We start from the raw sequence: 25,941 nt of genomic DNA, 5'->3' as shown, positions 1-25,941 counted from the left end.
AATACCTATGGATTACAAACATACATAAACATAGATGGCGAATGAATATTTGTAATATTATTTTCTAGTTGTAAAGACAAAAATAAATAGCAGTATACTTTTTTATAGGAATTAGGACCACGAAATAAATAGAAGTATACTTTTTTATAGGATAAGCCACTTTCTTCAAGATGGAGTTTAATCGAGCTACCCGCTATAATTAAAATAAACACTAGTAAGTAAAGACTTTCTTCTCACTTTTTCCTGTGATCCATCGTGAGGACTTGTTCCTGGAATGACGCTATCATATATAATATAATCTGCATTGTATGAGCGTATACGCTCCCGACTATCGCCAGCACCGGAGACACTGACCTTAAAAAATAAATAAATATATATAAAATATTACGATTTCAGATTAATAGATAATAATTAATTATTCTTTAAATATTAGAAGATTATTATTAATTTCTTACTCACTTTTATATTAGTTATTGTCACCGTATTTTCATCTACAACATTAACGACAGGCGTTCTGCTTTTCTCTGACTTTAATTCTCTAAAACATTCAGAATCTATTTAAATATATATTTTTTTACATATGTCCTGAAGTTTACTTTGTTACTTCCCTGTCCCCTTCTACTAAATTTTAAAGAAGTCCTCAATTACATATAGATATCATCTTAATTTGATGTTTTATCTACGCAAACTTAATAGTAACTACAATTTAACTACAATATAAAACATATTATATATAATATTTTTATTCTGAAATAATCATCAACATCGTAGTTATTATAGAATGTAGAATACTTCAACAATGAAACAACACATATCTATGTACTCGTACATACTTCTCTGTAAACGGTCGCACTCGTATAGCTAACTTCACGTGTGACATAATTATTATTCTGTTAATTATTAAAGTTTTAACTAATAAAAGCAAAGTAAGGAACGTTATTCATAAAGTCAAATCTGAAGACTGTATGCTTGAAACGCATTCAAATAGACAAACTTATGCTTGGTTATTTTTAAACGCAACGCGTTTCTTGCTAAGGAAATATAAAATCAGAAATAGGCTTCTAAAAATAGATTTGTATCCCCAACACAATGAAATTTGGCATGCAGGACGTAGGCATCCGCTTTGAAAGAATTTTGATCAGTTCTACCCCCAAGGTGATAAAATAGGGGATAAAAGTTTGTACCATGAAAATTTAACTTTTCCTCGCAGGCGAAGCTGCGGGCAACAGCAGTATTCTACATATTAATGGTCTTATCTTACATGTTCATCGGTGGTATAAATCTATATACCTACATATAATAAATCTGTAGAAGGGTCAATTCTGTACATTGAAAATATTGAAAAAATAAATAGCAGGGGGTGTTACTGGATCGATACCAAACCTAAATATTATGTGATTAAAAAAATTTTTGTCTGTATGTTCAGGCATCACATGAAAACCAACGGTTCGATTTCAATGAAACTTGGTATAATTATACCTTATTACCCTGGGCATATAATGGGATACTTTTTATCCTGGAAAAATACGTAGAAAAAAAATAAACCTAAATTTTTTTTTCTTAATTTTTCCGCGCGGACGGAGTCGCGGGCGCAAGCTAGTAAATAAATATAGCTAAGAAAAACTAAAAAATCACGAGTCTAAAGGAGTCGGTTAGGTACATACAAACATGACCGTTACATACAAACGTACAGGTGAAGTTAATAACGAGCGTTTAGAAAGGGCGTATCACGATGGTTGAAACGACTGAACTAAGTCTTAAATCCTAAACCGACCGTTAAGTTTTTAAAATTGTGGTAGTTTTCCAATTACAGAGCATAATGCGACTCAGTGGCGCACAATGCCGAATAATGCTGATGCTTAATTGGAACGTGAATTAGTTTTCAAATGCACCAGCAGGTTGCACTAAGTTCAGTGTTGACTGTTGAAAAAAAAATATTCATTTAGCAATAACCTCAATAATGTGTAAATAAAGTGGTATACATAAATAATTGGTTGAAAACTATTTACGGTTATTTTAAGTCAATGTTTGTACCTTCATCCATACTTATATTTATTTTTTTAACACAATTTGAAATAACTTTGATTATTTCGAAAAAACTACAATGAAACGAAAGCTTTAAAATTTTTTCCAACAATTAATAATATTACTAACGATAATATATAAACAAAACATTTCGATCAATGCCAACCTAAGGCGCGGGTCAAATACAAGCGGCGCGGGCGCGGGCGTGCCATAAGCGCACCTCTTCAATCTGTTTTGCACCACGTACTTCTTCTACATTTTGTATGAAAGATCTTTGGAAAGGCGTCGAGACGGCACGCCACGGTTGTGCCACGGTTGCGCCGGCAGTACGCCCCACAGTATTTTTTTGACCCTTCTTTTGCGACAGCCTAATTTTATTGAATGAACGTATGGATATATACATGACAAACGCAAGAGTAAAACTCCCATGAAGCTCACTATCATACTTTTCGAAAAAATGCAATCTGAATAAAAAGTACCGGTTTTTTATATAATTCAATTTTTATTTTTTATTAATTTTTCTACCATTATAACACATTTTTTTGCTTTGCGAGCGTCAAGGCTAGCTATAGGGCCAATTTTCGATCCATTCGGGGAAGAGCTGTGACTTCGCAATTTCGAGATAATAACAAAATTTCATTTCTTTTTTTATGACTGAACTTTTAAGAAAAAGCAAATTATTTTTACTTCAAAAATTAGTTATATGTATGGACTACTGCCACAAAAAAAAACAATTGCGAAAAGAGCGGATTTCGCGAGATATTAATTTCTGAAAAAGTACCGGTACTTTGACGATTTTTTGGTATAAAATCCTAAATCACACTTTATCAATATTTTTATTTCATACTTTCATATAAAGGTAAGTAAGTACCCCAATTACTATTTTTTTTCTTTATTTATATTATATACTTATACCACATTATACTATGAAGAGGATCACATAAATTTGTAAGTTTCCTTGTTTGTAAAATTATTAAAATAAACTTGACCTCGGATTTGGCAGGAAAAAATATGTAGCATGGGAGTCGGGAGTGAAATGAAATGTGAAAATGTCTAAACTAAAAATATGTCATTTTCATTTGTTAGAATGAGTGAACTGTCTTTAACTTCAGTACAATATGATTCTGCTTCTTCTTCGTTGTGTTCATCTTCTTCTTCATTAAATTGAAATGGTTTTAACATTTCGATAACAGCAGAGGGCAAAGGCAATTTTTTAATGCTGTTTTGGCGCATACTCAAACGTGTATTTGATACAACTGGATCGGACGATTCCAATGCCTTATGAAATAAGTCTTCCATTGTGTGTTTTCTGTCGTCTTTTCGGCTGTGATGTTCGCGGTCATATCGCCAATACTTATTTCTGGACTCTCCAGCTTGTTCGGATAAAACGACTACGGGCAGTACCGAGTTTTCTATAATTTCTTGGCCGTGAATGAGGATTTTGTGCATTGTCGTCGTCATGGGGTGCCAGTTGTAATTAGCTACATATTTTTTGGCTAAATTTCTGCAAAAAATTCCGAACTTCGTTGAGTCTACCGGTAGACCACAGTTAATTGCCACAAATGAAACAACAATAACAAATGAAAATGACATATTTTTAGTTTAGACATTTTCACATTTCATTTCACTCCCTTAGACTCCCATGCTACATATTTTTTCCTGCCAAATCCGAGGTCAAGTTTATTTTAATAATTTTACAAACAAGGAAACTTACAAATTTATGTGATCCTCTTCATAGTATAATGTGGTATAAGTATATAATATAAATAAAGAAAAAAAATAGTAATTGGGGTACCTACTTACCTTTATATGAAAGTATGAAATAAAAATATTGATAAAGTGTGATTTAGGATTTATTACCAAAAAATCGTCAAAGTACCGGTACTTTTTCAGAAATTAATATCTCGCGAAATCCGCTCTTTTCGCAATTGGTTTTTTTTTGTGGCAGTAGTCCATACATATAACTAATTTTTGAAGTAAAAATAATTTGCTTTTTCTTAAAAGTTCAGTCACAAAAAAAGAAATGAAATTTTGTTATTTATGCGATTATCTCGAAATTGCGAAGTCACAGCTCTTCCCCGAATGGATCGAAAATTGGCCCTATGGCTAGCCTTGACGCTCGCAAAGCAAAAAAATGTGTTATAATGGTAGAAAAATTAATAAAAAATAAAAATTGAATTATATAAAAAACCGGTACTTTTTATTCAGATTGCATTTTTTCGAAAAGTATGATAGTGAGCTTCATGGGAGTTTTACTCTTGCGTTTGTCATGTATATATCCATACGTTCATTCAATAAAATTAGGCTGTCGCAAAAGAAGGGTCAAAAAAATACTGTGCGCCCGAGGCGCGCCGCGCCGCTTGTATACATTCACATAAAAATGCGTCAATTACGTGAAGATGCTGATTTTAATATAAAATTTTGCACCCGATGCGCGCCAATAGCGCACCCGATGCGCGCCGGCAGCACGCCCGAGGCGCGCCGCGCCGCTTGTGTCTGTCCCGCGCCTAAAGGGGAAAACACTTGTTAATTTTCTGTCACAGTTGGCATCGATTGCACGCATCAATTCACGCGCATTACTTTTGAGTGCTCGATTGTGCGAAGCGTTGGTGTAGTTGAAACATTCAACGTTAAGCACACAGACATGTATCAAGATAGACTAAGCGAGTGTATGTACTTCCCGTGTCCAAACTAAGTTTATGAACCTTACTTGACGCTGGCCTACACTCAGTCCGCGCTTGCAGTTCGCCAAGGAAAGACGTGAAGCTGAATAAAGTAAAATGCCGAATTGCGCCGTTATAAACTGTAGAAACTCCACAGCTGTGAGTGGCCGAGTTATCGGAGATGTTTCCTTCCACCGGTAAGTAATTTTCTAATCAGAATATGCACTATTTATTTTAAAATCAAATAAAGAATATCTGTGGAAAACGATCGTGACAAACATGGATACCAAACCATACGGAATGATTCGGAATACATTGCGGCTTTTACTTGGCACGGTAAAGATCGCGTCGTATGATAACAAGCAATGAATAGCGTCTTCTCATTTTTCTGTTCTCATTTTTCTGTCCAATTTTGTGGTTAGTGATGTTCATTTGATGCAACAGTTCTCGATTCTAATCAATTTTATAATCGAACAGAAAAATGATAATTTGAAGGAGCAATTTTTCAGAAAAAAAGGCATAGATTTTTTTTGTCATTTAATACGACTTGACCTAGAACTTTTAAGTATTTTAATACAAAGGTACTAAAAATAAATATTATGACATGGACGCCATTAGTTAAAGTGTCATCTTGGGAGTTTTTTAAGAAAACTCCTTATTGCTTAGACTATGTCTGTTTTTTCAGTTTTCCAAGTAACCCGAACATAAAAGAAAAATGGATCGATGCAACGGGACTTAAAAGATTGATTGATTGACAGTTTCATTACTTTCTTTCGATGGCCTCTCTAGTACGTAGTACATGGTAACACAATGGGCATATGTAAGAAAAAGCTAAAACACATTAGTTTACTTGTTAGAATATTAAAAGGTTTATAACTTTATTTTATCATTCCTCTGTCTATGGTAATTATCATTTTTCTGTCTTGAATCGATTTAGTAATCGATTACGATTCATTTATTTGACTACCTAGACATAGATCTAGTTTGATCTGATTTCTTTCGATTTACTTCGATGGGATAGGACGATACTAGAATCGCCGCGCGAGTGCGGAGTGGCGTCCTAATCGATTAAGCGTAAAATGAAATTACCATCACTAAAAAGCGCTCGTGACGTCATAACGCGTCAAGGTCAGTACAAAAAATATGACACGCTTGGTTTTCATACAGATCGCGGTACTTGCGTAGTCTATCTATGTCTGTGGTTAAGCATTATGCCGCATAATGCGCTCTAGTTGGAATTGGAAAACGGGGTGTGTGTAGTTCGGTTCCACTTACAGTAATGAATGTGGTAGTATTTTAGTAAGTAATAGTAATCATTGTCTCTTGATTAAAATATCCACCATACCAGGGCCGGATCTACCCATGGGCTTTATGGGCTGCTGCAGCCCAGGGCCCCGAGGTTACAAGGGCCCCCTAGACCGCGCTAAAAACAATTTTTAAATAAAGCTGTTCAGTATTCAAAAACCACTCAAAAACTAAAGAAATGGTTTTTGATGGGTTTTTGACTAAGGTTTTTGATCATATTGTGTCAAAATCTTAGATCATTATCATAGATGTAAAGCCGGTTATTAACGATTTTAACCGTGCGGTTAAAAATGCATTTTTCGTTAATAACCGGGGGCGGGGGGAGGTTGCGCGCCGGCAGCATGAGATGATGAAAGGTTATCGTTTTTAGGCTATTCATTTCATTATTATTATGTTGCAATGATTAAAGAATCTATTTTAATCAATATGTATAGTAGGTAGGTATCAGTCGTTTATGTTATGTTATTTATTATAGGTATAGGTTTATAGTATGAATATTTTAGATACTTAAATTGTGTTTAGTTTACGTTAAGTGACTTACAAAAAAACAAAACACAGTACCATTTTTATAGGTCGCAGTCGGATAACTAACCGTTATTTACCGCACTTTATGGGTAGCTAACCAAAAATTTAGTTAAATAACGGTAGCTAACGGGTTTTTTACAACTTAATCATTATGGTCAAAATAGTGATCGATGGTCATTCTCATGTCATTGTCAAAGTCAAAGCCCGGCAGCTATGATACAGGCTACAGCTGTCGCCTGTCGGCTGCGGCTGTTGATCATTGTCAAAGATCATTGTCAATTGTCAAGACTCAAGTCAAGACGTAATGCAGTACTTATTGCGATAACAATTTACTTTAAAACAATTTACTTTATATGAGGCTTCAAACCAACCATTTAAACGTTCTCATGTGCAGTTGGAATATTTGAAATATAGCCGACGAACTTTCGGCATCTTTCCAAGGTAATTAAGATATTAGATTAAATTGTAATAATAGTTACAAAATGCGCATATTTTCTAGAATAAATAAGCATGAACATTATAATAATAAATTAAAAATAAAACTTAATAGACAGTCGTTAAATTTTTATTAGTATATTGATAAGACTGTTGTGAAAGAAGCCCTCATTATATCAAATATGCCAGTGAAAGTTTTTGACGTCTTAATTTTTCAACTACAACTTTGTACATAATATTTTATCTTTGATGACATTTTTTTTTCTAATTTAAATTGACGTCTTAAGAATATTCATGCTCAAAATAACTTAGAACCATTGTCACCAAGATCTGTGGAAACTGATATGGATCATATCTATAACTCAATCTGTTTGTGTTATGTTTCTTATTCTGTTTCATTGTAATGTGAGTGTTCGTACCATTTAACTGCTTTTCTATTGAAGATGCTTGTCAGAAGATTTGTACGAACTCTCTGGAATAATAACTTACGATTGGAAAGAAGATATTTAGCTTCTGATCCAACTAAGCCGCAACTTGATGAAACAGAAGGTGTAGAACCAGTCCAGGTTAGAAAGTTTTCATTTATATATTAATTTTTACTGAATAATTTAAAGTACAGTCATATCAATATTGTTTCACATATTGTGTAGATTCACATTACTTATTTAATATTTATTTAAAAATATATAAGGGGCTGCAAATACCTATTATATTTACTAATTACATGTATTTGGTTACTAGCTACATGCCTTGGACAAGGATATCTGCCTGCTTGTGGATGAAAAGGATAATTTCATAGGAACGGCAACTAAGCGGGAATGCCATAAAGTTGGACCTGATGGCCAAATTCCCCTCCACAGAGCTTTTAGTGTGTTCTTCTTCAACAAGAGAGGAGATATGCTCCTTCAGAGACGATCCAGTCAAAAAGTAAGTAAATGACTACTTAAATTACATGGTATTAAAAACCTGTTATTGAAGTAGGTTGTTAAAGAAATAATTTTAAATACAAATTTACACTTTATCTGTTATCATAAATATAATCTAATTTTCAAATCCTTTTTTACAACAATAAAATGCCCAAAGACATTTAGTATAAATAAAAAATTGATTGAGACATTGGTGTACAAATAGTTTGGATATCCTAATAAAACATAACTTTATTATGGGAGTTATTCATTTTAATATTTATACAGGTAACATATCCGGATTACTACACAAATGCCTGTTGTAGCCACCCTCTGTACATAGATGGTAAAGCGGAAGATATAATTACAGCTGCACAAAGAAGGCTTAACCTGGAACTGGGAGTGCCATTGGACAAGGTATTATAAAGCTCACAATTAATTACCTGGCATTAATTTGGCATGCTGATCTACATCTGACAGTCGTCATACTAAATGATATGCTTTTCTTAACCATCGTAACAAAATTTTAGTTGTTTTAGACTGGAAAAAAGGGTTAGAAGAACTTTGCTCTTTGCTGGGAGATAATAATTTTATTTTTTAATTGTTAACATAAAATTCACATTATATGTATATACATATACTCATGGACGTATAAAAAAAGACGGACGGTATATCGCCTAAACATTGAGTGAAGCCTAGTAATGGCGGCGAAACATCCATGTGTGTGTGCCATGTTGCCATGGCAACAGCTGTCCTGTTGACAATGGCGGCTGTATTTTTTTCTATAAATTTTGCCGTAATAATTTTGTCATTAAAACATAAAAGAAATAACTTGCTTCCCTGTGGAATGTAATCCCTCGTGTTTTGTTATTTAAAATTGTACTGTTGCGACACCATTTAACCACGCAAGACGGCATTTTAAATATTTTTTGTGAAACAGTGACGCAGTTAATCAGTCGGTAGTTCACGACGTAATGGCGGCCGACTAGCTTACTATGGTGAGAGTGTGTGCGTGTTTATTGTCTTTACACGATCGCTAGCTTACTATGGTGGCTTCACGTTGTTTGTTCGTAATACGGTGTCCGTCTTTTTTTATACGTCCATGCATATACTGTTCATTTTTTGTAACAATAATATAAAAAATGGCATTTTCTTTGAATGCTTGTCAAGTTATAATAATAGTCTATTTGCATTCAATTAATCCATTATATCAAAGGCCATTATAATTTAATTACCTTATTTCATGCATAGTTATATTTTGCTGAACAATAATCCTTTCTTATAGCCTATGATTATAGCAGAGCATAATAAGATAAATATGTAAAAAACAGTTGTTATAAGTGAACAGATAAGCAACAAAAAATAATGCACACTATTTTTATGTAAGAACATCATTGATTGTTCATGTTGATTTTAATTTAATTATTAGTTTTATAGCATTCAAATGCTTTATAAAAGAAAATATATCTCTTTTAAAAACTTCATGAGTATAAAAACTTCATTAAAATGAATTTACAATTGTCAATCCTTATCGGAAGAATATGTTAAACTTTTAAGAATTCATCAAGAATGAACTAAGTATGAGTAGAAAAAAGTTCTAGGGAACTTTAGTGGACCTAACATGACTGTGATTTCCTATTGAGAATATTAGTTATAGGTAACAATTTTTTTCACAGATGGAACCAGAAATGTTCACTTTTCTGACCCGAGTGCACTACCACGACCCCGGCGACGGTATTTGGGGAGAGCACGAAATCGATCACATTTTGTTCTTCCAAAGTGATGCTAAAGTGAAACCGAACTCCGATGAGATATCTGAGTACTGCTTTGTGCCAAAGAACGAGTTTAATGCGTAAGTACATAATAATTGTAACACTAGCTTTGCGCGTGCGGCTTTTTTCGCGTGTTCTCCAAGGATAAAGGGATTTTCGGTTTTCCTACTAATAAGTAGTTTTGAGATTTATTAAACTTTTTGTTGACCATGTCAATGTTCAAAATTATATCTCTGTACTTAAATCGTCAAAATTAACAAAAAATATTTCATTATAGATAGGTACGGAACTATTTGATTGAAATTTTATCTTTTCTTTATTACCAATAAATATTAAGTTGTTTAATATTTTTTTGTTCAATTAAAGTTAATGACCGTAAAAGTATTAAAATTATATCACAAAACGCATTTTTGCCACGATTTTAACTTATTTGAAATACAACATTGATATAATTTCATGTTGAATTTCATTAATTATCATTATGATTAACATGATTTTTCTTGTATTTAATTTTATTTACGATGATTTTGATGATTATGAGGATATTTAGTGTAGATAATATCTTCACTAAATATACCTTACCAAAAAATTACCTATTTTTTGTACACAATAAGTAATAAACTCATAAATCTCTTTTCTGTTGACTTTATGAATGAATATTTATTTACGATAACTTCTATAGGTTCATTCCAACGCTCGAAGGACCAATGACGCCATGGTTCAACATGATACGTCGTCATCGTCTGAAGCTCTGGTGGGACAACTTGCACCGCATCAAGGAACTTGCCGAGCCCGACAAGATTCACAAGTTTATTAACCTTTTGACCGCCAGAGCAAAAACGCATCGCCGTGCCCTCCACGCCAAGCCACAAATTCAATGAGATAACCTTGAAAATAGTAGGGATTCCAAAATGTTATCGATAAACATAATAATTCACGTCTGAATATTTGAATAAACAGCTTATAACACAAAAATAATATTTATTTAACCTCATCTCCTACTGTAAAAACTTAAGACCACATTAAATAGCAACTATCAACAAAAAAAATCAACCTTTTGAGATACAAAAATACATATAAAATTGCAGCAAGTTACAGCACTATTCTCTATCAGTTACGCCCCATTGGCATGTATACATGCCAATGGCGCGGGCAACCATCCTTTTTTTTATAATCTCTCGCTTCTGATTAGGGATGTGTAGCTGTATATTATTATAACTTATCGAGTTTATTTATTAAGTTTATATGAACTATAGGTATTATTGTGGAGTGTTTATTTGTAAATATCAAAACAACTATTACCTTTAAATAAAGGGAATTGCATTATGAGCTATTACGCACTGTCGACCAGTCGCCGGCGACTCAGTCGCCGGCGACTGGACTTACTCCTGGACGACAGTGCGCAAGCCCCTATTTAAACTATAGTAAGTCACAGTCGCCGGCGACTTGTCTACAGTGCGTAATAGCTCTAAAACTACATATTTATTTTCCAATCATTTAGTTTAATACTTGAGTTATTACAAATACTAATTATATGTAGGTTACCATATTTTGATATGACATAGCGACAATTTGTATCATAAGAATATTCTAATAAAGGCACTCACACTCTCGGCAATACTCGATAAAATATTTTTACAACTTTCCGCACTTAACAACACGGCACGCGCTTACGACGTCACCAGTCCGACATCTATTCATGTCAATGGCGCAGAAGGGATTGCATATCGATACTGTGCTAGGGATGCGCATGATTGGCGAAAAGGAAAATATTCAAATCAACAATATCCACAATATAGACAATATGGTATTATACCAAAGAATGTAGTATTTACCTTTTTTCTCAGTGACTAAGCTTATATATTTTTTTTGTAGTTATTACAAAAATTAAGCGAATTAGAGTAATTTCGCTGAAATTTTAATGAAGTTACTTGAATATTACACTACATCACTAGTAGGCACGTATACATGTCATTGGCGCGAGAGAACATGCTTTTTTAGCCATTAATTAAGTTATTTTTTGTTATCAAATATTTGAATAACTACTTGGCAATTTTGTTTACTGTGTACAATTATGTAATAACTGGGGATTCAGTTCATAAACTGTATAAATAAAACACGTAAAAGTAAAGGTTTAATATGTTTATTTTGTATTTATCTATGATCTGTTTCTTCGCATGTATAGGTGTCGTTGGCGCACAGGGCACGATTGCGCATGACATCTATAGATGTCATTGGCGTTCAAAAGGTTAACGAAAAATAGTTTTAAGACTAAATTATATCTATCACTTATGTTATTTTATGGGCCATAACCTTTATCCACAGTATAATTATTTTTAGTTGCACTACCATTTTCTTTATTTTATATGGGGTAAAATATATTTTTTTTTAATTGATAATATGAGCATTTAGATCCCCCAAAAATTATTTTAAATTTAATCATATTATATAATAGTGTAAATAAAGTAGGTGTGGTGCTTTAAATAAATTATTATTGAAATAAATAAATGTTGTTTTCTTTTCAATATATGAATATGCATAACAATTAACAAATAACGATAGATTCACTGTTTATGTTATCGGAAACATCCATTGATTATCAGATTCAGAACAATCTGTTTTTGGAAAAATGCAGATTAAAAAAAAACCGTCGACTATTCATAAATAGGTTTTAATAATTCGTCAGAACTGTTGAAATCTGATTGCGACGAGGTGGTATATCTCTTCCTTGGTCGGTAAGCTGCTGTCACCCACTGTAAAGTTCTCGCTTGACGAAGTTTCCTCTTACGAAACACTTTTTTCTTACTTCCTGACTGTTGTTTGGTCAGTGTCGATCGTAGGAGGTATGCGTTACATGGAAAATGGTTCTCTGCGTTTAAACCATTTTTGTATGCTGTGTGTAAGTAACGTACAGCAGATACTTGGAGAATCTATAATATAATTACTTTATTAATGTAGAGATCGATAGGACAATGGTAATCATATTCTTATTTAGGAAAAAAAAGTATCTGTCCGTAAGTATATTTAATAAACTCATTTATGTAGGTATAACTTCATTTCTGTGCACGCATTTTCCGATTCATGTAGGTAACGCCCGTAGTCCAGTCAAATATATGTACGAGTCGAATAATCGAATTCATTGACGTAAGACGAAAGTAGGTACGTGGTAGACGCCACCGTATGCCTCTTTTATGTATTAAGATCATTCTTTTACTATTTATACCATTATTAATTCTACTTGTGTAGGTACAATATACACTACGTACCAATAAATTATGCCTAAAATATGAGAAACACTTGGGACTACTTACATAAATTTAACGTTAGAATTTAAAAGCTGTTATAAAGCTAAAACGCCTTTGCTGTTTATTATGTTATTTTACCACAAAAAAACATTAACATAAAATAACCTGATGAACTCGAGACAACATTATCTTACCATCGCTATTATGATTAGAGCCATAACAGCATTGAAACGCCAGGAGACTGACATCATTTCGCTTATCAATTTTTCTTCGCAACCAGCTTCCCAAATAGTCAATTGTGTCTGAAATAGAAATCAGTTATGGTATGGCATTTGAATAACAAAAGGCAGTTTATCGCGATGTTCTTATTGCCGATTCCGACCAATATAATATGTATAAAGAAATCCATTACTATAAGTACTAATTTTATAAAGGTAGTGTAACTTTAAACTTCTATACCACAGTTCTACACGGATTCAGACTTCAAGTAAATTTCACTATAGTACTTTATTCAGAATTGTATACCATTGGATCATATTTATATATCGTGCCATTTTGGGTGACGCCATGGTGAATACAAGGCCACATAGTTTCCATAGAACAGCAACTGTATGGAACGTTATCGGCCACAAACTTTCGAAGCGACCTATAGTAAATTATGATACCAAATTAAAAAACTTAATGGTCAAGGCTTTTTGAAAAGAGATTAGACTTGACCTTTAAAACACAGCAGCGTTCTTCTATTCTGCCTCAGATAACAGTAAACTTTCCAACTAATTATTTACGTTGTAGAAAAACAATAGAGAATGCGGGTATAAAGTAAAAACGGGAAAGGAAAAGATTTATAGGAAAAAAACTAACAAAATGTCTGTACTCTGACCCGCATTGTACCACGGAATATAAAACCACTCTTGATACTCAATTCGCCCACAGCAGTGGAACCTTGTCTGCAGTCTATCTATAGCTATCTTTGATGGGAGATGACTAGCATACCGAAGCATCGCCTTTGTTATTCCACCTTTTATTTTAGCTGAAAAATAGTAAAAGACGTTTATATTTGTGTTTTTGAGGCATCTCATGGGCATCTCAGATGTTCCGATTTGATCTTCTTCCTTGTCGATTCTACGTTCGGTGGAAAATGAAGCTGTGTGGCTAGTATAAATTATTTTATAATTACAAAAAATATTATATACCTCTTATAATAGTTGATTGTAAACCTGAATAAAACATGATCGCAAGAAAAATAATTATCATGGTAATTAACGCCCATAAATAATAAAATAAACCATTCGTCACGTTATACTCTCTCTTGGGAAGACCAGCTTTAAATAGTTGATACAAACCATATAGCTGCGGAGGAAAACAAAGTGTTAGTACTTACTTCTTACTTGATACTCGTGAAGGTGTTTAACCAATGTATTTAAAACTAAAGGACGTACGGATTACCATGATATACTGTCCGAATATCATGGCAATCGTCAAAGCGATATTAATTATTAGTGTACCTATCATCGTACTATAATTTTCATACCTAGTTACTACGTTCATATTATTAAGGGTCTTTAAGGGTATACCTCTATTACAACTGCAATAATAGAACCACATGTTATTATTACAGGAATTGCATTGCCGTCAGGCCAACAAACTAGATCCAAAAGAGTTCCTTCTTCACTTCGAATTGCTTCAGATGTGTTTATTAACCAAATCAAGTAAAATATAACAACGGGCATGCATGCCATTAACAGCATACGAATGTTATTAAATGTAGACCAAGTCATGTACATTTTCAATTATTTTTATTTATGTTTTCAAGAACTAACATCCCATACAAGAAACGTATTATTTTTCATAAAAAAATAAACCGTCATTGATATGACGGTAACGTTGTACTGTGGTTATACTATATTCTAGTCCGGGATACATCGCCCATTTTTGCAAGTGATTACTATCAAGCAAATTTTTCGTGAGTAGCTTTATTTTGATGAGATGCCCAATAATTTCATGTATGAAACTCTCGATTGTGGTAGCTACCAGAGGAAACAAGGATAAAATATTTTGATTTGATGGTTCTCAAATATAATTACTAACTGAATGTTTTTTTTTTTTGTTAAATCTCAAGATAATTATCTAAATTATTCGAAAAAATATTTGTCCTACAAAATCTATGGTTTGATCAAAGAGTCCCCCTTTCCAATGTGTATCGATAACGAAGTCATCATAAATGATTAGTAACCAGCTGATTTTTTTATTTTCACTTATTTAATACTTATATAATTCAATAGACATATTGTCCTACAAATTGCGTAATAAATATTTGAGAACCGTCAAATCAAAAATTTTTATCCTTGTTACCTCTGTAAGCTACCACAATCGAGAGTTTCGTTCATGAAATTATTGGGCATCTCATCAAAATAAAGCTACTCACGAAAAATTAGCTTGATAGTAATCACTTGCAAAAATGGGCGATGTATCCCGGACTATTCTTGTTCTTTATAGATATTTATTTACAAATTGTATATAAAATAATAAATATTAAATCTTGAACTATTAATTATTAATCAATTCATTCCGGAAGAAATTATATAGTAAATTATTGACATAAATAGGAGGGTAGTAATATTAAATATAGCTAATCTGTATAATTTTATGTCATAATCTTGTCATGCCTTTTTGACTCTCAAGAACTTAGATCATTATGTAAATGAGTGTATTAAAGTTTTCTAGAACATAAAAATAAACTGTTTTGGAGTACTGTCCAATTAAAAATATTTTAATTAATATTAATTGTAAATTGAATTTATAATATAATAAAAGTAAGTACTTTTTCATAAAAAAGAATAAAAAAGAACTTTCAGCTCGTATTGAACATTTTCAACACAGTCTAATAAAGTTAATTTTTGCAATTCTTCCATTGTTTTATTTATTAATCCAAACTAATTACAGAACTTTAAAATTTTCTGATTATACTGTAGCTTTGTATAAGACGTTAGGCACTCGAGTGGTTTTGACTGATCATATTACTTGCTCTGTGGACTGATCACGTGATCAAAGTACTGCGAGTACCTTACCTCGAAAACGCCAGTGCTCACAGTAGAATATGGCGGCGATTAATGACATCATAAATTTCCCTAGGGTACTGCGGCAGTATACTGGCAGTCCATAACGGAACGAATTTTTCTACAGTGATAGCACTGTGCAGTGGTTGCAGTGCATAACGGAAGACACCCTGAAGATTGCACTATGAACGTTGACTTGTCACGGGAAGGTATGACCTTGAATGACGCCTGGTTGTTCCTTCATCCCTTTCACACCAACTTGCCAAGTTAGGTGTGAAAGGGACAAAAAAACAACCAGGCGTCATTCAAGGTCATACCTTCCCGTGACAAGTCAATATTCATAGTGCAATCTCCAGTGTATTTTTGACTTATTACTGTCCCTCTGTCAGTTTGACTTTCAAGTTTCAACTTCAATCTGATTTCTGAAAGTGTAAAATACCAATACGATAACAAAAATGATAACAACACAAATCAAAAGTTTATTGTTTTGCGTTTTTATAGGGAAAAGTTTTTTTATCGAGCGGTCTTAGTTTAAAGTTATCGTTAAATTAGTGAACAAAACAAAAAGTGAATCAGTGATATTATGGAGAAAGATTACACTAATAAACTATGGGTGATAAAGTATTGCATCAAAATACTATATCCAAAGTTCAACTTTTATATATTTATGGCCTTCCTTGCAATAAAATTTAGATATTACCAAAATAGAAATATAACCAGTAAACGGCGAAACATGTTTAACCTCCAAAGTCGCCCAGAGAGTATTTTAAAATCGATAATAAAAGAACATGTTTCAGAAAATTATTTACAAATTCTAGGACAAAAATGTATAATAATACCAAAAGATGAATTTATAGATCTTTGCGTGGAGAACTTTTTTTATGTAGACAATGGGGTTTTGTGGGTCACATTGTCTTTAACACCTGAAGAAAAGAAGAGGCATAAGACAGACAATAACATAGATAAATTTTTAAAATTTAGCTTAGGCACAAGTGAATTACATAAGAAATTATGGTCTGGTTTTGTTGATTCTGTGGATAATGTAAGAATTGTAGCAGTTGTTGGGTCAAAATTATTAGAAGAAAATACTGCTTATACTAGTGAATCTGAATTGCACAACATTATAGCTTCCTTTGGACTTAAAAACACTAATAATATTGAAATTGCTTTCCATCCAATGCAAACATTTGAAATGAGTCCAAAAATTGCTGCAACAGCTGAGGTGAATATAATAGTAAATGATTATAATTTAGACAATGACTTTGTCAAAGAGGTATTAAGTAACTATTTTGAAAAGCCTAAGTTAGTAAGTGTGAATGATATTTTAAGCATAGATCTTACTCCTGAAGTAACAGTTAAATACCACTATAAATACTTGGATCTCATAGAATCTAGTGGGAAGGTGGTTTTCAAATGCTCAAAGCTCTCTATTAAAAATGATGATGAGAACACACAGGAAAATGTTATAAAAACATTTTACATTGTAAAGGGAGTCACACAATTGTCTCTAGGTGACAATACACATGCTATGCGACCCAAAAATGAATTTTATTCTCTACCAGGAAATGATAGTTTGTCCATAACTCACTCATGCCCACTTGGCCTAAAAGGAATTTTCAATGACATTCAAGAAACAGTACTGCCTTTTTTAACTGGAGACATAAGTAAACTTTTTAATTGTTTTTTTTTTTTTCTATTTGACCTGATTGGTGACCTAAAATATTATTATTTTGCAGATACACTTTCTGATGCTATGTCCAGTCCTATTCTACCGTTATTGCTTTTGACTGGTGCCACAGGTTCTGGACGTCATTTATTAGTTAAAACATTGGCTAAATGTAATGGTAGGTGACAATAATAACAAATAATATTATGTATCTTACAATAGCTACTGAATGAATTGTGTTTTTTTCATTGTGTAGTGTAGTATAGTCATATTATGAGTTCAAGTATATCAATGTATTTTGTTGTGGTTGTTTTAAAAGTCTGGAAATTAAAATTGTAAATTTTCTTAATGTATAGGCCTCAACTGTGTAACCATAGACTGCAATGCTCTACAAAGTTCTACAGCAAAACAAACAGAAAGCAAAATATATGCATTGATTCAAAAGGCCAAAGAAGCTGCACCTGCTATCATTCTTCTGGATAATTTTGAAGTAATATATTTTTAAAATATATCGCTGAATAACACCTTACTTTGTAATTAAAGTAATAATTTATTGCACTAGTTCAAAACATGAAATCATGTATAAAAAGTTATAAGATTTATTACTCTGTGAACAAATTAAGATACACCTTTAAATTATTTAAATAAAGAGAAATATTTTATTACCACATTAACAATCATTTAAATTTTAGGTATTTGCAGTTGATCCAGAAAACAATGAAGACCAAAGAGTAATAGAGTATTTCATTAACTCTATAACAGATCTGTATGAGAATTATACAAAGCATTCCATAATATTTATTGCAGTTACAGAAAATCGCGATTTAAAGCCGAATATTATGAGGCTATTTTTAGAAAAATTTCACATACCAAAACTAAGTGTCCACCAGAGGAATGAAATATTACAATGGTTCACATCTATCATGGATATAAATATAGACAATATAGATAATAAAGAATTAAATGCTGACCAAAAAATAGTTACTAAAGATTCCATGGATAATTTAAGTCTACATTCAAAAGAAGTGTTACAAAGAATAGCATCAAAAACAGAAACTTTTCGATATGGCAACTTGGATACCTTGATGCATTTTGCTATGAGGGAGTCTTATTTGAAGCAAGTTAATAATTATTTGCAATTACCCCAAGATCCAAATTTACACATTATACATGAAGAAGATTTCAATAATGCTCTAGGTAGGCTCTTAATTAATTAAAAGCAGATTTATGCAAATCTACTTTTTGCCACATCTATTAATTAATCTCTTTTCAGAATCAATAAGAAGTCTTCAAAGTCAACACTTAGATGCACCAAAGATTCAAAAAGTATATTGGGAGGACATTGGTGGGTTAGAAAAACTTAAAAAGGAGTTACTAAAAACTATTGAATTTCCTATTAAATTCCCACATTTGTTCAAAAATTCTTCTCTCAAAAGATCAGGTATTTATTTCAATTTTAGTTCTGTATTTGTCAAATTGTCTATGTGTACAACTTTATAAATATCTTCTTTAGGTATGTTAATCAATTTTTTCAATCTTTTCAATTCAATATTTTTTAGGTATATTATTATATGGACCACCAGGTTGTGGAAAAACTTTAGTAGCCAAAGCTGTTAGTACAGAATTGAATGTTAGTTTCATGAGTGTTAAAGGTCCAGAGTTACTGAATATGTACATTGGTCAGTCTGAAGAAAATGTGAGGAAAGGTAACTGAGAATATATTATTTTCATTAATTAATTTATTTAATTTCATTTAAAAAAAATACATGGCAGGTTCCACTCTCAAGTCTATGTATCAAAATGTTGAGATATTTAATAATATTAGAGATATTATCTATATTTTATAATATAGTCTATAGATATTATGATTACTAGCTGCTTCGCCCACGTAGTCAAAGAAAAACAAGCACAGTTCCCGTTCCCGTGGGATTTATTTATCCTATGTCCGTCCTTAGGTCTCAAGCTATTTCTGTACCAAATTTGAAGTAAATCTATACAGTACTTTTTGAGATTAGCCCGGACATACATACAGACAAACAGACAAAAATTAAAAAAAAACTATGCTTTCGGCTTTTGTGTTCAGTTTTGACTTTCCTATGATTTTATTATGTGTATAGAATATAGATAATAATAAATCATGTTTAATATCCCCTAAAATGAATTTTGTTTTTTTTATTCTTAATTCAGTTTTCGAATCAGCGCGCGCGTCATCACCATGTATAGTGTTTCTGGACGAGCTGGACGCGCTAGCGCCGCGGCGCGGGTCGGCGGGCGACTCGGGCGGCGCGAGCGACCGCGTGGTCAGCCAGCTGCTGGCAGAGGTCGACGGCGTGGTCAGCGACGCGGGTGAGACTTGATGAAATATGTCATCAAGATCAGACAAAAATGCTCATAAAATAAAAACTACTGGGCCTATCCAAATAAAATTTTATGGGACCAATTCGACACCATTCCGCATCAAACGAAAAAGAATCACGTAAATCGGTTTAGAAACCTTGGAGGTGTACATACATAAAAAAACATACCGGCCGAATTGATAACCTCCTCCTTTTTTTTGAAGTCGGTTAATAAATTGAAATTGTGACACAGTGCGATTCAAACTTAATGGCGGTTCGGAAGTTGCGATGCGAATGCACGAGCGCGCAGGTAACCGACCCTCAACGTTCCGGTAATATCTAAAATTGTTTTCTGCTCATCAGATCGTTTGATGTTCCGAGCCGCCATTCAGTTTTAATCGTACTATAATGATCCAGAAAATGTTATAAATGAAAATAAGGGTGTACGGTGTAAACAGCTTAAATATCGTAAATATATAATACTAGCTGCTCCTCGCGGTTTCACCCCCGTGGCTCCACTCCTGTTGCCCGTAGCGTGATGAAATATAGCCTATAACCTTCCTCGATAAATGGGCTATCTAACACCGAAAGAATTTTTCAAATCGGACCAGTAGTTCCTGAGATTATCGCGTTCAAACAAACAAACAAACAAACTCTTCAGCTTTATAATATTACTAGCTTCCGCCCACGACTTTGTACGTGCATCCCCGTTTTTCCCCGTTCCCGCAAGAATTTCGGGAAATCCTTTCTTAGCGGATGCCTACGTCCTAACATCTACCTGCATGCCAAATTTCAGCCCGATACGTCCAGTGGTTTGGGCTGTGCGTTGATAGATCACTATATCAGTCACCTTTGAGTTTTATATATATAGAAGTATATAATATTTAAGTACTTGTATTGACAACAGTCAGTACGGATATTATTATTAAAATTTACGCCATGCCTTATAAAAACATATATCATTTATTATCAATTTAAAAAATTCTAGACGCAGACACTTCAAGTTTCGTATTCATAATGGGCGCAACGAACCGGCCAGATCTTCTGGAACAATCTCTGCTGCGGCCCGGCCGGCTCGACAAGCTAATATACGTCGGACCGTACTGCGGCCAGCAGGAGAAGACTTCTGTCCTTAAAGCGCTGTGCAGAAGGTTCATTTTGCATTGTATCATTATGTTTAGATTACTTTTTTGTAAACTAATATAGTTTACTTACTATAAAATACCTACTAATAAAATCGACACAGTATGTTTATAGTCATAATTATGATCTTTAATTTCTATGTGATCATCTTTCTAAAGTTTTTACAATATTAGATACGAAATTTGATTTCTATTAGATACATTATTAAACCAACAACTACTAATAATTCTACAAATTAAAAATACTTATAGCATTTATATTCTCTTCATGCAGCTACAATCTTCGTCCAGAAGTGGATCTGGAGAAAGTAGCAGCGGCGTTGCCGGACCGCTGCACGGGCGCGGATTTATTGCAAATAGTCTCGACCGCTCGATCGGCCGCTGTCCGTTCTCTTGTGGCCAAACTCAATAGTGGTACGAACTTGTGCAAATTATCCGATTATTGCATTTAATTATTAATTTTATGTTGTTAACTAGTATAATGCAATTTATCTGGTTCCAAAAATACTTAATTAATAATTTATTTTTATAAATTACTTTTATTTATGAAATTCGCATATTATAAAATGCAGCCTGTATGTATAGATTGTTTTTTTTTTCAGGATTAATCAAGGAAAGCGATTTAAGTACAGATTCAGTCATACTCGGTATATCAGAGTTATGGCAAGGTGTTGAATCTTTTCGACCTTCAGTTACTGAAGAAGAATTGCACTACTACGAGTCTCTTCAAAACGTTATGTAAATGGGCTTAATGGGAATAAAAATGTTTAAAGCTTACAGTAGTTTCATTTAAGTACCTAAAGTTATTGAAGAAACGGAAATCAAAACAATTTTTAGAGATTTGTATATCTACATCAGGCAATAAAAAAATTATCCTGCAAAATTTGGTTGGTGGTGTGGCTAAAACAAATTTTATTTGCAAAATGAAATATAATATTGTGAATTATGTTGTTGTTTTATTTAATTGGGTTAATCCTGCACTGAGTTAATGTCATTTAAAAAACATGTGTGTGGTTAAGATGTGGTAGGTAGGCTAATATTAATTGTAAATAATAATTGTTTTAGTCGTTCAGTCGTTATAACAGAATTAATTTTAATAAAAAACATCCTGCAAATTGTCAGTACTTGACCAAATTTAAAAACAGGCAAAGTGACCCCGTTTAGTGTTTTATGTTTATTATTATAATCGTTATACTACATAGGACAAGTATTATAATAAAATTTATAATTTAATCAGCTGTAGTTAAACGTATTTGATATAATCTTAATACATTGTAATATTATATTTAAAAAAAGACGTGTGGCACTCGGGGACTGCCGCGGTAAAGCTATTGCAAAGCATGCCTTCAAGCCACACCTCCGAGCCCGTCGGAGTGGGGAGCGTGAGGTTTTTTCGGTACGGAATTTCTTGATTCGGTCCCCGCGCTCAAGGCCCGCGATAAAAGCTATGCAATAGCTTAAGGGGATTACTATGGTCAAAACCGGAAAACACCTTATACATATTGAATTTTGTTGAGGAAACTGTTGGTACGATTGTCTTAAAAAAAATATATGTGATACTCAAGGATATAATTAACAAAGTGTATTGTTTACTTTTCAGTTTAGAACGGCCTAAGCATAAAAAAAATACATACAAATCAACCCCTTTTTGAACATAAAACGCATTTTGTTAGGAAAACGGCTACATATTTATACATGAAATTTATACCAAAAAATATGTTATGATATTTGTAACAATTTGTATTGATTGTTTTTTCAATTTTCATTATTATCGTTAAATTATCAAGAAAAAACTCGAATTTATAATAAAACCCACATAAAACCTCACCTCTATTGCATGTTTTCGACGAAATTTGACGGTGTCAGTTCGACTCGGACGGGGGACTGTACGTGCGGTTTTTTTTGCAAAATAACGCTAAAATTCACCGAATTGAATGTTTTGTTAAATTAAACCAGAGTGTAATAGGTATTTACATGAGCAGTTCATGAAATGAAAGTTAAAAATAGGTATGTAAAGATATAAAAATCTGTTTGTAAATTAGTTTTGTTTTTGAAAGGCGTCATTGAATAATATCCAGTGTTGATAATTTTTGACAGTAAAATATTATCAGAAAACACATACCTACCTATAAAACAGTAACCAGATTTTCCATGTGCCTTGAATATTTTTTAAAAAAGATTAATTGCTGTTCTATCGTATATTTTAAGGGTCCAAAACAATCCAAAGCCGGGAGATACTGACACAAAATTTTGGGTCATTTGTAACCGGATGGCGGTTCTACAGTGGTCTTAGTACGCAATGACAAAAAGAAAAATCATGGTCAGAACAGTGGTACCGGCAGACTAGTCGCGTGGGCGTTAGTCGAACTCGTCGGATAAATTACGGAAGGCAAACGATTTGTAACACAAAAATTTTAGGATTTACCGATAGCCCATAAAAAAGAAGTAGGCGGTAGTGTCATGCCATACTTTTTCGGTGTAATTTACAGCCCACAATACCGACGTGAATGCGTTGATTTAAAAAAAAAATTCAACCATTTGTACCAGGCTAATTTTTGCACAGGTAATCATAGTCCAGTAGCCATGTACGAAAATCGCCATGCCATACTTTTCAGACAGTTCCAAATGGTCGCCATACCGCCGAAAATCAGCAATTTTTTTTAATATTGTATAAAATCATTTAATTTTATATTATTGTATAAAATCGTAGGAAAGTCAAAACTGACATAAACGTATAGCAACATTTTTAGCCGACGCCATTATAGGACGAAATTCTCAATTCAACTGAATTTTTTGTTGGTTCCGTTACCTCCGCACTTTTAACTGGGTGAACCGATGATTTCTTCTACACTAATATTATAAAGAGGAAAACTTTGTTTGTTTGTTTGATTGTAATGAATAGGCTCATAAACTACTGGACCGATTTTAAAAATTCCGTTCACCATTCAAAAGCTACATTATCCACGAGTAATATAGGATAGGTTTTATCCCGGAAATTCCACGGGAACGGGAACTATGCGAGTTTTTCAAAAATTAACCCCGAATTAACTACAAAATACATAACAAGTCGAAAAAAACGTGATTTCTTGTCCGTTCCCCTATTTTTTTCGGTGTGTGTAGGTTGCATGCATATATTCCTACTAGAACGCGAAATACATTTGCCTGGTCACCATTACCATTCGATACACCATGACATGGTAGAGGCCGTTCTATAGAATTATACGTCAAATAATGTACTCCATCTTTTATATCTCTGTAGGTGAGATGATCTCCACCCTAGCCATCATCAGGTCTCCAGAATATAGTAGAGTCCGTGTTGAATAAAATTAATTTCTAAATCGGTGTTTTCTTAACTGTTCCCCACTCTAGAACTTATAGGTAATTACTTGCTTAGTCATCTTAAGGTCTCCAGAATGGGTCATGTAGTAGAGACTTTGCTTATAACGGTTAATGTTGAAAGATGAGTCTTCCTACATTACATTTACAACATACATAGTACACAATATTTACTATTAATAAATGTAATATGTTACTGCCTCTCAGAGAAAACATAAATTAGGTAGAAACCAACTAACACATTACGATACAATACGATACAGTATACAATTCCATAATCTTTGGTCACTTTTACTTCAACAACGATGTATATTTATAGAGGGCGGTTAAAAAAACAAATTCAAATGTAGTGACAGAATCATTAAGGTCGTTGAACCGTGTAATTGCCTTAATAAAAAAATTAGTTTTATCCATTGAGATATACATATGGAGACGACACCGCCTACATTACTTATGTTCCGCTCAACATAAGCCATATGGCTTAACTGCACGCTCAATTTTTATTTCTTTTAAAGTGAAACTTGTATACGTAGTATATTATTATTAGTCTGTGGTGAAACGCATCAAATATGCCTTCGTGTGTGTTACGATATTGCACAAATAATATTTTCATCGGTAAGTACTGGTACGGGAGCTATTAACGTTTTAAAAAAAGTCATTTTAGTATAGTTGGGTTTTTGATATACTGTTTCTCTTGCTATTTCGGTTAGAGTCCGCGCTGTCTGGCTGGCGGTAGTGGTTGCGTTTATTAGTGCGCACAGGAAAATATCCGTAATTTAAAGTCATTTATTAACGCGTAATTTTTAATCTTTTGCCTTTAGATAGATCCATCAGACATAAATTTGTTATTGCAAGACGTTTTTTTCGTTGTTAAATAGGTGCCATACGCAATTTTTTATTTCAAAATCATTAAAATGTCATCGAAATAAGTGAAATTACATCAACATGATTCCGCTTAAAAGGTAAGTAATAACTTTATTACTTATATTATATTATCCTTTTTTAATACTTATATTGAATAATTAGTAAACTAATATTTTTAATAGATGGTTTCATATTTATTACACTTTTGGGTATCAATATGAATTTGATGATATTTGGTTTTTATCAAGTTTACATTAACGTCCTATTTGAGGTTCGTTGGGAAAAGGAGGCACCATGGTAGATTGTTGCTAAAAAATTGTAAATAATAAAATGAATATTATTCATAGTATATCCTTCACGGGGACTCATGTCGATGGAATTTCACTTATTTCGATGACATTTTAATGATTTTGAAATAAAAAATTGCGTCTGGCACCTATTTAACAACGAAAAAAACGTCTTGCAATAAACAAATTATGTCTCATGGATATATGGATCTAAAGGCAAAAGATTAAAAATTACGCGTTATAAAATGACTTTAAATTAAGGATATTTTCCTGTGCAGATAAGATGCGCACTACTAAACGCAACCACTGCGACCAGCCAGACAGCCCGGACTCTAACCGAAATAACAAGAGGAACAGTATATCAAAGAACCAACTATAC

The 25,941-nt window shown here is 33.0% G+C and overlaps 3 protein-coding genes across 3 annotated transcripts; 2 read left to right on the top strand and 1 right to left on the bottom strand.

The window, feature by feature from the left end:
• The first annotated feature begins 6,787 nt into the window (after positions 1–6,787).
• Idi (Isopentenyl-diphosphate delta isomerase) lies at positions 6,788–12,029 on the top strand. The gene is made up of 7 exons (XM_090112453.1): positions 6,788–6,959; positions 7,397–7,519; positions 7,695–7,880; positions 8,147–8,275; positions 9,535–9,710; positions 10,313–10,448; positions 11,885–12,029. Exons 2-7 carry the CDS (start codon positions 7,397–7,399, stop codon positions 11,891–11,893), a joined length of 759 nt encoding a protein of 252 aa, XP_089968579.1. The 5' UTR covers positions 6,788–6,959; the 3' UTR covers positions 11,894–12,029.
• Positions 12,030–12,284: 255 nt separating this feature from the next.
• Positions 12,285–14,659, bottom strand: LOC149900745 (peripherin-2-like). The gene is made up of 6 exons (XM_090112437.1): positions 14,450–14,659; positions 14,069–14,225; positions 13,737–13,905; positions 13,401–13,521; positions 13,070–13,177; positions 12,285–12,560 (listed from the first exon to the last, which is right to left on the bottom strand). Exons 1-6 carry the CDS (start codon positions 14,657–14,659, stop codon positions 12,285–12,287), a joined length of 1,041 nt encoding a protein of 346 aa, XP_089968563.1.
• A 1,698-nt stretch (positions 14,660–16,357) lies between these two features.
• Pex6 (peroxisomal biogenesis factor 6) lies at positions 16,358–22,021 on the top strand. Its single transcript, XM_090112449.1, has 10 exons — positions 16,358–17,595; positions 17,668–17,775; positions 17,954–18,087; positions 18,290–18,794; positions 18,871–19,038; positions 19,157–19,303; positions 19,785–19,943; positions 20,922–21,084; positions 21,350–21,489; positions 21,678–22,021. The coding sequence occupies exons 1-10, from the start codon at positions 16,515–16,517 to the stop codon at positions 21,815–21,817; spliced, it is 2,745 nt and encodes a 914-aa protein (XP_089968575.1). The 5' UTR covers positions 16,358–16,514; the 3' UTR covers positions 21,818–22,021.
• Positions 22,022–25,941: the final 3,920 nt, after the last annotated feature.

This window comes from Colias eurytheme, chromosome 18, assembly GCF_061535395.1.
Source record: "Colias eurytheme isolate Ceu_HAF_F1 chromosome 18, ilColEury1 Martin Lab GWU primary, whole genome shotgun sequence".
Taxonomy (NCBI): Eukaryota; Metazoa; Arthropoda; class Insecta; order Lepidoptera; family Pieridae; genus Colias; species Colias eurytheme.
The sequence above is the reverse complement of the archived record's forward strand: the minus strand, read 5'-3'. Positions and strand labels throughout refer to the sequence as shown.